The 12751-nt window shown below is 39.7% G+C and overlaps 1 protein-coding gene across 1 annotated transcript; it reads left to right on the forward strand.

The window, feature by feature from the left end:
- Positions 1–635: 635 nt before the first annotated feature.
- On the forward strand, positions 636–5771 carry SERPINA7 (serpin family A member 7). Its single transcript, XM_060087769.1, has 5 exons — positions 636–642; positions 2205–2840; positions 3909–4182; positions 4884–5031; positions 5574–5771. The coding sequence occupies exons 1-5, from the start codon at positions 636–638 to the stop codon at positions 5769–5771; spliced, it is 1263 nt and encodes a 420-aa protein (XP_059943752.1).
- Positions 5772–12751: the final 6980 nt, after the last annotated feature.

Below are 12751 nucleotides of genomic sequence, written 5' to 3' on the forward strand. Positions count from 1 at the left end.
TCCTTGGCTCCTTCTGTGTTCTCTTCTGGGGTCCTGTGGCACAGGCAATGGCACAGGTGATTTTAGTGACCAGAGGACAGGACTGTTTTCTGCCTGAGCAGACATAGATGTGTACAGCATCAGAAGTCTAGCGTTGGAAGCTACCTTTGACATCATCTCCTACAAGCCAATGCATAAGTAATTTCTACAGCACCCATTAAAAGAGATTCACCCAGCCTCTGCCTGTGTATATTTTTCCCTCAAAAGGCTGCTGATCCCAGCACTGTTTGGCTGTGATGGAGAAAATAATCTTTGCCCTGCTGCCTTTTGGCATGTTTGCCCTTGGTTCTCACCCTGCCTGGTGAAAAGACACATTCCCTAGCATGAACATGGGCCCTGCCTGTTCTGACAATATTCTTCCTCTCTTGTTATAGATGAAGGATGTGGCAGCAAAGCAATCATTCAAAGTTCCATCCTTATCATTTCTCACTTTGTTCTTTTTGGCCTTGGTTTTGTACACCAGCTTTGAAACTATCACCCCAGGGCTAATGCCTGGCGTTAATGAGTAACTAAGAACACTCTACTTTTGCAATACAGGGTATGTTATAAAAATGGAAAGATTTTGCTTTCTGAGAGATGCAAGTGGCTTCTTGGGCATGTGCTGTAAGTACTTTTTTTTCTCTTTTGGAACCTTGAACATCTCTATCAACAAGTCAGAATCCCAAATAACCATGAGCTCCAAATTCTTAACTCTAGAGGCCAAGGTCTAAGTGTGATCATCTCATAATTGACCTCCTACCAGCCTCTGTGACTTTTTCAGAAAAAGGACTTTGGCGACAATGTGGAGATTAGATAGAAGGGTAGAAGCAGGGGGATTGGAGTGGGAGAGATTGAAGGTCGTGTGACCTGCTAGGAGCTGGTGAAGTAGTTCAGTCCATGAACTGAGGCAATGAGAGTAGAAAGGAAGAGAAAGGAACAGTTTTGAGGGGTATTTAGAAAGTAGTACTCATAAGGCATCATGACTCATTAGATGTGGGGAATGAGATTGAGGAAACCCCTAGGATGACTCCCAGGTTTCTGGCATGGGAGCCTCAATAGACAGTGATGTGGAATGAAGACGAAGGAGCAGCCTTGAGGGTGAAAAATATGATGTGTTTACTTTAGGAAACTGAGATTTCCAAATTGAAACTGAGGTATGTGTGGAACATTCTGGCGGCTATATGCAGTAGGCAGCTGGACAAATGGCTGGGAACACAGGAGTACACTCTGCAATACAGTATGTAGTTTCGTGCAATGGCAGTTTAGTTCCTGGAAGTGGATGAGATCACTCAGGAAGAGAATGGAGGGCTATCTCTTCCTTCCTATCACTCATGTCCATAGTCACTGGATTCCACACCTGACTCCCTTTCTCTGCTGCCTCGTACTCATCCAGGCTCGGAGGATCTTACATTATATTTTCTGGCTTCTGCTCTAATAATTTAAAAAAACCTGAATGAGTTTAAGTATAATAGTGATAAGATGTCTTGCAACTTAAATATGACTCTTTAGATGATACTGATGGTGAAAGAGATCTGAAATGCAAAAGCTATACTTTAATCTTCCTGTTGTTTAGAAATATTCCTGTGACTTCCATATGTCGCATGAATGCATTAATTTCAGGTCATGACCTTGTACATGGCTCCATAAACTACCTCCCTTCCATTCCAATTAAACATATCTTGTGAAAATTATTCTCCTTTTGTCTTTTATCCAAAGAAAAGTACAGGTATTCTCTCATCTCATCTCTCATAGATTTTACCTTAAGAAAAACACCAAATTAAAAAAAAAATAAAATTCTTATCTATAAAAAATAATGTAAGCAGAGAGAGTGCTACTTTTATCTAAAGAGTCTTCCTTCTCCAAAAGGTTGCCTCTGGTTCAAATAAAAGGTAATTCAATTTCCATAAATTTTATTTATTCCCAGAGTTTTCATATGTCACTATTACATCTGAATGACAGTCCTTGCCATTATTTCTGTGGCCCAAGGAGGCCACCTATTTCCTGCTCCTATTAGATGTGCCATCAGTTTTTCAGGTGAGAAAGGCCTCCCCACAAGCCCTAGTGAGCACACCAGTAATTATTTTCTACAGTTTTACTAATCACAATGGGTGAATATTATGTGTTTCTGGTTCAGAGTTTTCATCCACCTAAGATCCCCAATGGTTTTCTCACCTCATCTCTTATAGATTACCCTTCTTCCAAAATGCCACTGTTCTTCTATCTGGTTCTCTTGGTACTTGGGCTTCATTGTGCACCACCTAACAGCTGTGAAGGCAAAATAACCTCCTGCCTTTCCCCCCAACAAAATGCCACTCTCTATAAGATGTCATCTATCAATGCTGACTTTGCATTCAACCTGTACCGGAGGTTCACCATGGAGACTCCAGATCAGAATATCTTCTTTTCCCCTGTGAGCATCTCTGCAGCTTTGGCCATGCTCTCCAATGGGGCCTGCTCCAGCACCCAAACTCAAATCCTGGAAAGCTTGGGGTTCAACCTTACAGACACCCCAATGGCAGAGATCCAGCAGGGCTTCCAGTACCTGATCTGTTCACTGAATTTTCCAAAGAAGGAGCTGGAATTACAGATGGGAAATGCCCTTTTCATTGGGAAGCAGCTGAAACCACTGGCAAAGTTCTTGGATGATGTCAACAACCTTTATGAGACTGAAGTCTTTTCTACAAACTTCTCCAATATTTCTGCAGCCCAGCAGGAGATCAATAGTCACGTGGAGAGGAAAACCAAGGGGAAAATTGTGGGCCTCATCCAAGACCTCAAACCAAATACCATTATGGTTCTGGTGAACTATATTTGCTTTAAAGGTAAGGTTCTAAGATGTCCATTTCTAGTTCAGTGTTTCAATAATTTCATGGGGCACTTGGGGAAGCTCGTGGTGTCTTCTCACTGGCATCAGTAGGTGTCCCTCATACTACAGTGACCTGCTTCATTGGACATAGCTGTGTGTAGTTTTGGATCTTCCAGGAGGGACACACAGCTCATGGATGAGCCCAGGAAATTTCTAGGGAGAGGGAACTTTCAGAGAGGTTAGTTACAATGGTATGAACACCTTGCTCACATCTAGCTACAGAATCATGGTTTCCAAAAGATTTGATAAGGTGAGACAAGCTTGCACTTGGCAGGTAAACAGAATTAGTTTTAAACCTTAAAGTGACCCTCACTTGCTGTTCATTCTTGGGCATGTTACATAAAGACCTCTATCATGTACTATGTACCCACTATATACTAAGCACCATGCTACATGTGTGGTTTACACACATTGTCTCATCTAATCTTCACAAGTGCCCAGGTTCACACAGTTAATAAGTTTCAGAGCTGGTATTCCCACCCAGGTTTGTCTGATTCTAAAGCTGGTGCTTGTAACAACAAGAATCATGTGACTCTTTCCTGAAGGTGCTGTGCCCAAATGATTTCTGCTGGTTCTACAGCACATGTCAGCCATGTTTGGTGGAGGAGTGAACGATTCTTGGCCACAAATCACACACTTGTAGACGGATAAAACGGCAGAACAGATCTGTTGTCTCATTTCACCCTGTGTGTTGGATGTGCTTATGCCTTTTTACGGAAGAGGAAACTGTGGCTCTGATGGGTTTAGTGTAAGTATAGTGGTTCTGAACACAGATGGAACATCTGTTGAACATGGAGTCTAACAACCCTGGGTGTGACTCCTGGCTCTGCCACCAGCTACCTGGGAGAACATGTAAAGTCACATTCTCTCCCTGATCCTCAGTTACTCATTTGTAAAACTGGTTGACAGAAGGTACCTACCTCTGTGGTGGTATTAATTACTAGATTAGATGACTGATAGAGAAGTTCATATTGGCACAAATACTGGTTTTAAACAAACAACTCTCTTCTCTTTGTATTTTAAGCCCAGTGGGCAAATCCTTTTGATCCATCCAAGACAGAAGAGGGTTCCAGTTTCTTAGTGGACAAGACCACAACAGTGCAAGTGCCCATGATGCACCAGATTGAACAATACTATCACCTGGTGGATACAGAGCTGAACTGCACAGTGCTGCAAATGGACTACAGCAAGAATGCTCTGGCACTCTTTGTCCTTCCCAAGGAGGGCCAGACTGAGTGGGTGGAAGGGGCCATGTCATCTAAAACACTGAAGAAGTGGAACCGCTTACTGCGGAAGGGGTAAACATCTTAGATGATGTGAGAAGCGGAGGGTGGGCATAATGGCACGGAGACCGAATTCAGCAGAAACCCAGAGGCAGGAGAATCACTCTGAACCACTTAAGAGCTGTGTGTTGATCACTACAGTATAGTGAGGACATACTCTTTGCCAGTCCCTTTGCTGGGCACTTTACATACTTTATTTCACCTAAGCACATCAACAAACCTGCAAAGGGGATAGTATTACAGGCATTTTTCAAATGAAGAAATCAGGACTAGAAAAATAAAATGAACTATCCAGTCAGCCAGCTAGTAAATTGGTGCCTTCCCAGAGTCCAAGTGGAGCTTGGGGGATGGGTAGGATATTGATAGATATTTCATACTGAGCTGGAAGTGCTAGATGGAAAACCATGAAATTCCCCCTGGTACTACCCATTGACATTCATGCCACTGGCGTCCCAAACTTCATGAACACCCCCAGAGATTATAAGTGGGTCACATCTTCCAACTTCCATTGTTGCAGTCCCAAATGGGCTGAACCAGAGAGCATTCCTTCCAGGATAACTTCTGAGGTTTTGGTGCCACGTGTTGACCTGCATAGTAGTGGTTGTCAATACTTAGGGGAGGAGCAGCACCCAATACAATAACATGGAGACAGAGAGGGAGGGAATCATGAGCTTGGTGTGCTGATAGCCATATGTCCCCTTCCCCTTTCTCCACAGGTGGATTGACTTGTTTGTTCCAAAGTTTTCCATTTCTGCCACATATGACCTTGGAGCCATCCTTTCGAAGATGGGCATCCAGGATGCCTTTGCTGACACTGCTGATTTTTCTGGACTCACAAAGGACAATGGTCTTAAACTTTCCAATGTAAGTTGGTAGATTAGAGTCCTTTAATATCCTTTAGATGTAAGAGCCATTGAGAGTCAGTTAATTCAACTCTCTCAGTTTATCAGTGATGATTCTGAAGCCTGTAGAGGCAGAATGACTTCTCCTGAGCCAGGTTTACTCCAGGGCCATTCTCATTACCCCCAAACAAGTCATTGTAACAGTTACTTCAATCCTTGACCTTCATGTCCTAAATGATTCTGATAGAAGAACTTAATCATCAGAATTGACTCTGATGTGATACAGTTCTTGAGGAGGTGGCAGGGGCAGGGGAAAGCTTAATAAGTGACTTCTAGAAGCAGAAAGCCATGGAAAGAGTGGTGGTTCCTTGACAGCTAGCTCTAAAATCATGAGAGTCATTAACTAAACTTAGACAAGTGTCCTTCATATTCAAGCACCATCAACACAATACAGTAAAAGGGTGGCCCCATCCTTCCTTCTTCTTCCCTGCTTCTAAACTGTTCCAAAGATGTTTCCTGTTTCTTCAGGGGATCAGCAGTGTTTATTCTCCCCCCCCTCCACAGGCTGCCCACAAGGCTGTGCTGCACATTGGTGAAAAGGGAACTGAAGCTGTCCCTGAAGTCAGATTTCTGAATCAGCCTGAAATAACTCTTCTTCATCCTATCATCCAGTTTGATAGATCCTTCCTGTTGTTGATATTGGAGAAAAACACCAGGAGTATTCTCTTTCTAGGGAAAATTGTGGACCCAACAGAAGTGTAGTTGGGAAAGAAGTTGTTGGCTAATTGCATGTGCTTATTGCAATGAGAAATAAATAAATAGTATAGCCTGATGTGATTGATGTGGGCTTGGATGTGCTTTCCTTTGTACAGGGGTGGAGGCTGGACCCTAGCCGAACTGCATTGGGTGTGAAAGAGGCCACTCTTATGTTCAGATAGTCAATTTGTGACTCATTACCCAAAGCATAAGAAGGCCCCATGTCAATGCATTCCTCTTTGTCAGAACCCCAGTTAGTTAGCTCCCAGTTAGTTAGCTCCAAGGAATTTTACTGGGCTGACAAATGCTCTGTCTTCTGCCCTCTTGGAGAATAGTTGAAATGCAGGTCAGGTCCTCCTAACCCATTATTTTCATAATAAGTACAATGAATATTAAGCAACATAAATGCAGTAGATTATGTATGAACTTCTCAACCTCCTTCCTCCCACCCCATCAAAATTGTTCTCTGTGTTCTTGCCAGAACTGCCATTGGTGGGTTGTAAAAAGGTGTTTTCACTACAGGGCTGAGTCACAGACTGGGAGCTACTGCTAGGGATGTCGCTTTTGTGATCTAACAAGCATGGGACAAAGAAGCAAGAGAGAGAGAGATGAACTTCACTGTACAAGCCCACCTTGCCCCTAAAAAAATTCCTTATTGATAAGCTATAAGCTGGCAGTGGAGAAGGAAAGTGATTTATTCATATTATATTTCATGGCCTTTCCTTTTCTGTATTCTAATCAGACTCCTTTCCAAATGTTGTACCCCAGTCCCACTTGCTCAAGTATAAATCTCCTGGTTAGTTTCACTGAAGTTTGATACCTCCCTATCCTCAGATCCTTCAGCAATTTGCCCTTGTCTGTTCATGCCCTTCTACCCCCATCCACCAAACTAGACTTCATCTCAGACAATACGTATTCAAATCTCCAATATTAGAATTCAGTACACATAAATAGTGCAATGACTGTTAATGATGTACTGTCTGAAACTCTAGCCCTAAGTCGAAACTCTTCAGTGACAGGGAAGTAATAACAAATGCATAAGTGCTTTTGCAGATATTGTGCTTCCAGATTGAACTAAATATATATGTTTAGAAAAGTATGTAGCCCACAAACATTCTAGTGTTTCATTAGACAATTTGCATGGAGGTTTGCTTACTCCTGGTATAGTTTGCATTTTGGTTTTATGGATAATAAACTGGAAGCCCAGGGAGGGAAAGTGATTTATAGCACAGAAAAGTCATCACTAACATGCAGTTTGGTTTCACTGAAGTTACAATACAATCCTGGCTCTGCTACTTATACTGTTTTGTGATCTTGGACAAGGTACTTAAAACTTGCACCTTGTTTTCCTCATCTGTAAAATGGGAACACTAATAATATTCATGTCAGCAGGATTTTGTGAGCATTCCTTGCTACAGAATATGTAATGTTCTCATCACAGAGTCAGACATCTGATAAAAAGCCTTGTAAATATTAATTGTTTTTCCTGTTGGTCAACATCAGCCAGGAGCCTAGTGTCAAAGCCAAGGTTGTAGTGTGGGTCTCCTGGTTTGCAGATTTATGTTCTCTGGCACAGACCCTACATCCAGAGGCCAGAGTTAATGTTACACAGGCACATTCCTAAACCTCCCCAAATGAATTGGATCAGAGGTTGTTCTCGGAGGAATATCAGTTTCTCCAGGAGGAAGTCAGGAATTACCAAGACACTGTCTTTCAAGCAGAGACTAAATCTCACTCAATCATTCATTCCTGTATCCAGATCATGAAGAAGTACCACTATTCACCATATAAATCTCAGCTTATTCTAGCAAACTAGGACTAGAAGATAACTTCCTTAATTTCATAAATGTTAACCATAAAATACCTATACCAATATATCAGTAGTAAAAGTTCACAGCAGAATTTTTACTAAATTGGGAAAAAGACAAGTATTTTCTCTATCGTTGTTTCTATTAAACATTATACTGGAGGTCCTAGTGAATACAGCAAGATAAGAAAAAGAAATACACATTATAAAAAATGTAATGGAAAGTAGGAAACAAATCTCTCTACATAGAAAAATCTATGGGTAAACTCTTAGAACAAAAGGGAGAAAACTTGTTGGGGGACAGGGTACAAAAGAGTAGTGGCATACATTGCACGAAGTTCATCAGCTCTGTTTTCCTTTCTCCATTATAATAGAATCATAGCCACAAGGCTTCCCTGATATACTGCATTCCCTAGCCTCCCTTACAACTAAATGTGACCATGAGACTAAGTTCTCATTAATGGAATATGAGTGTAGGTGTAGTGTGACATTTACTGGTCAGGGCATTACAATAGTTGGGTACCGCCTTCACTCTTTTTCAATCTCCTTTGAACTGGATTGTGGACTTACTTATGATCTAGTTTGACCACCAAGCAGATGAAGGGCTTTTTGGCAGTCTGGTGTAATGTATGTGCCTCTTTTCAGAATATTTTAAATGCCAAAAAAATTTAGGATTACAAAGGCCATCAGTAACATTGAAATATAATTATAAAAATAATGCAATTGAAATGACTGATATAGTAATATGTATGCTTCCACCACAACATATTAATTAATAAGATCTTATAACTGGTATAGTAAATACATTCTTTCCAAAGTAATAGGAAGTATGAGTGCTTTGAAATTATGTGAACTTTGTTTGTGACAAAATCACAGGTACACTTTCCACTTCTGTGGTTTGTGGCCCACAGTTATAAATGAACAAAATGCTAAATTTTGGTTGGAGGCTGGCAAAATTAAAGATGAATTTTTTTCATAAACAAATTTATAGATTCTCAGAATTTTGGCCTTAGATATCCTTGAAATTTCTTTGGACTCCAGGTTAAAAATTCTGCCTTTGCAGAAAAACAGGATGGAAAAGACCTGATATCTAAATACCCACATGGAAGAGAGGTGGCCACTGACCTAAAATTCTTATCCCAGATGATTAGGTGACCAGAAATAATTTTCTGTCTTCTTTAAGAATTACACTTATTGCTGAGTCTATTTATTGATCAGGCTGCCATAACAATACTACAAACTGATTAGCTTAAAAAGAAGTTTATTTTGTCACTGTTCTGGAGGCTAGAAGTCTGTGATCAAGGTGATGGCAAATTCCATTTCTGTTGAAATCTTTCTTCCTAGCTGAAGCCTTTGTGCTATGTCTTCTCATGGATTTTCCTCCCATGCATACATGTGTGTGGAAAGAGCAAGTGAGCTCTCAGGTATCTCTTCTTATAAGGATACTAATCTTATCAGATCACGGCCCCACTTTGGTCACGTCATTTAACCTTAATTACTTCCTTAGTCCGTATATAGCCACACTGGGGGGGGGGGTAGGGATTCAATGTATGAATGAGGGAAGCAAATACATTCAGTCTGTAACACTAACCTTATTCCAAGTCATACAGAAATTGGTAGCACTAGTGGGGATGTTGCCAGTTATATTCTCCAGGAAGCAGACAGAGTTCATCTTACAGAATGTTTACAGGGAGTTTCTTTGCGACTGATGCAATGAAATGGATAAGCCTTCACACACCTACCTCAATCAGTCATTGTATATGGGCCAGACATCTCTCTACAGCTGAGGCTATCCTATAAAGGTCTAAAGCTGAAGACTTTCTACTGACAGGACACCTAGAATCTGGAAAAACAAGTCCTTTCCCTGAAGAGGAATATGTATGGTACATCTCCATGTCCAACACAATCTATTTCTTATGCTGCTTAAATCTACTTCTTCATATAAGTCCAAGAAGCAGATCCTCCAGAGTCCTCCACTATCTGTTCTAGATTTCTATTCTTCTCAGCTGGCCTCTGTACCTCACTTCGTGACATGACTGAGACCCTCATCCCTGACAAGTCTTGAACACTTCTCTGGCCAAGGTTGCTACATATGTCTATTTCCCATCAAAACTGGTCAAAAGAGTATCAAAAGGCACCATTTGGATTGCTTTGGTGCCAAGCATATTCAGCTTGCTCCCACTGTGTAACAACATTTCTTCCTCCTCCTGATAGAGAGGGTCAATTGCCTTTGCCTTAGATGGTGTAATAGTCTGAATCCATTTTTTAATGCTTGACTGCTAACATCTTTTAAGCCTCACCCCTCCGTATTCCCCTTGTGTACCACATCTGGGCAAGCTTATAAGTAACTAAGGCGTTCCCTCCTTTGGTGCCGATGGGAGGTTCAAATCACACAAGCATGCACAAAAGAATCTCCATACCCTACTCACCATAGAATCCCAAGCCAGTTTCATTTCCCTGATCTCTGAAGTCATTTTTGGACCAGCATAAAAAGCCAGCTCTTTTGAAAAATCCTTACTATGTAAGTAATAAGACTTTAACACGTGTGTGTGTTTATGTGTGTGTGTGTGTGTGTGTAGAGATCTCTCTCCTCTTCTTCTTCTTGTAAGGCCCCCAGTGTTATCAGATTAGGACCCCACCCTTAAGCTTCATTTTTAGCTTAATTACAGTCTAAAAGCTCTATCTCCATATACCGTCACATTGTGGATTAGGGTTTCAGCACATAAAATTTGGAGGGACACATTCAGTCCATAGGAGTGGTCCTGCAGCATTTAAAATGCCAACAGTATACTTCTGGGCTCTAAATAGGAAGACCTCGGGCTGGAAAAGTCTTCAAGAGAAAAGGCTCATTACCATTTACAATAGCCAGGACATGGAAGCAACCTAAACGTCCATCAACAGAGGAATGGATAAAGAATATGTGGTACATATATACAATGGAATAGTACTCAGCCATAAAAAAGAATGAAATAATGCCATTTGCAGCAACATGCTTGGACCTAGAGATCGTCATACTGAGTGGAGTAAGTCAGACAAAGACAAATATCATATGATATCACTTATAAGTGGAATCTAAAAAAATGGTATAAATGAACTTATTTACAAAACAGAAATAGGGTCACAGATGTAGAAAACAAACTTATGATTACTAGGGGGAGGGGGGAAGGATAAATTGGGAGATTGGGATTGACATATACACATTACTATATATAAAATAGATAACTAGTAAGGACCTACTGTATAGCACAGGGAACTCTTCTCAACACTCTGTAATGACATATATGGGAAAATAATCTAAAAAAGAGTGGATATATGTATATGTGTAACTGATTTACTTTGCTGTACACCTGAAACTAACACAGCATTTTAAATCAGCTATACTCCAATAAAATTTTTTTTAAAAGTCTCATTAAGTCTCTTCAGTTAGAGAGAAAATGGTAGAATAGAAAACCTTAAAAGCCCATTCTTCCAAAAAAATAGTGAACTGGCAAAACCTGTCAGAATCAATTTTACCAAACTCTGGAAACTTATTAATATATACACACCTAACATAGGAGCACCAAATATATAAGACAGTTATTAGCAGACCTAAAGGGAGATATTGACAGCAACACAATAATAGTAACAGACTTTAACATGCCACTTACATCAATGGATAGATCATCCAGACAGAAAGTCAACAAAAAAACTTCATCCTTAAATGAAATACTAGAGCAGATGGACTAATAGATTTATACAGAAAATTCCAAAATGCTCAGACCCAGATGGCTTCACTGTCAAATGCTACCAAATTTTTATAAAAGAATCAAAATGAATTATTTTCAAACTCTTGCAAAAACTTAGAAGAAGAAAGAACAGTTCCTAACTTATTCTATTAGGCCAGTGTTACCTTGATACCAAGGCCAGACAAAGACTTCACACACACACACACACACACACACACACACACAAAACAACAAATACCAATATCATTTATAGATATAGATGCAAATGTCCTCAATAAAATACTAGTAGGCTGAACCTGGCAACATATAAAAAGTATTATACACCATGCCCATGGGAGATTTATCCCAGGAAAGCAATGGTGGTTCAACATACAAAACTCAATCAATATAATACAGTATATTAACAGAATGAATAAAAAAGCACAATATCATTTCAAATAATTGAAGAGAAAGTGTTTGAAAAATTAAACACACTTTCATGATATAAACAATCAACCAGGTAGGAATAAAAGGGAACTTCCTCAACATAATAAAGGACATTTGTTAAGAACCCAAAGCCAATACCATACTCAATAGTGAGAAACTGGCAGCATTTCTCCCCAAATCAGGAAAAAGAAAAGGATGCCCAATATCACCACTTATATTCAATATTTTACTGGCATTTATATCCAAAGCAATTAGGCAAGAAAAATAAATAAATATCCTACAGATTGGAAAGGAGGAAAAATTATTTCTATTTGTAGATGAAAACCCTTAAGAATCCATAGGATACTACTGAAACTAATAAAGAAGTTCAGCCATATTGTAGGATATAAAGCAACATACAAAAATCAGGTCTATATCTATATACTAGCAATAAATAATCTTAAAGGAAATTAAGAAAACAATTCATTTACAATAGCATCATAAAGATTTAAATATATAGTAATAAATTTAACTAAAGAAATGCAAGACTTGCACATTGAAACTATACAATATTGTTGAAAGAAATTAAAGAATACATAAATTAATGGAAAGTCATCTGGGGTTCATGGATTAGAAGACTTAATATTGTTAAACCGGCATTACTCACCCAATATGGATCCACAGATTCAATGTAATCCTAGTCAAAATTCCAACCACCTTTTCTTGCAGAAATGGAAAAGCCGATCCTAAAATTCATAAGGAAGTACAAGGGATCCTGAGTAGCCAAAAAATCTTGAAAAAGAACAAAGATGTAGAAATTACACTTCCTGATTTATAAACCTACGCCAACCTATAGTAATCAAAGCAGTGTGGTACTGGTATTGATAAACATGTCGATCAATGGAATAGAATTTAATTCTAGAAATAAACCCATACATCTATGGTGAGTTGATTTTGGGCAAGGGTCCCAAGACCATTCAATGAGAAATTATAGTCTGTTTGACAGATGATGTTGTGACAACTGGATATCAACATGAAAAAGAATGAAG

This window comes from Mesoplodon densirostris, chromosome X (genome assembly GCF_025265405.1).
Source record: "Mesoplodon densirostris isolate mMesDen1 chromosome X, mMesDen1 primary haplotype, whole genome shotgun sequence".
Lineage (NCBI taxonomy): Eukaryota > Metazoa > Chordata > Mammalia > Artiodactyla > Ziphiidae > Mesoplodon > Mesoplodon densirostris.

Coding starts and splice junctions, on each gene's coding strand:
- SERPINA7 (XM_060087769.1), top strand. Junction 2,841..3,908: donor GAACTATATTTGCTTTAAAG/GTAAGGTTCTAA, acceptor TTGTATTTTAAG/CCCAGTGGGCAAATCCTTTT. Junction 4,183..4,883: donor AACCGCTTACTGCGGAAGGG/GTAAACATCTTA, acceptor CTTTCTCCACAG/GTGGATTGACTTGTTTGTTC.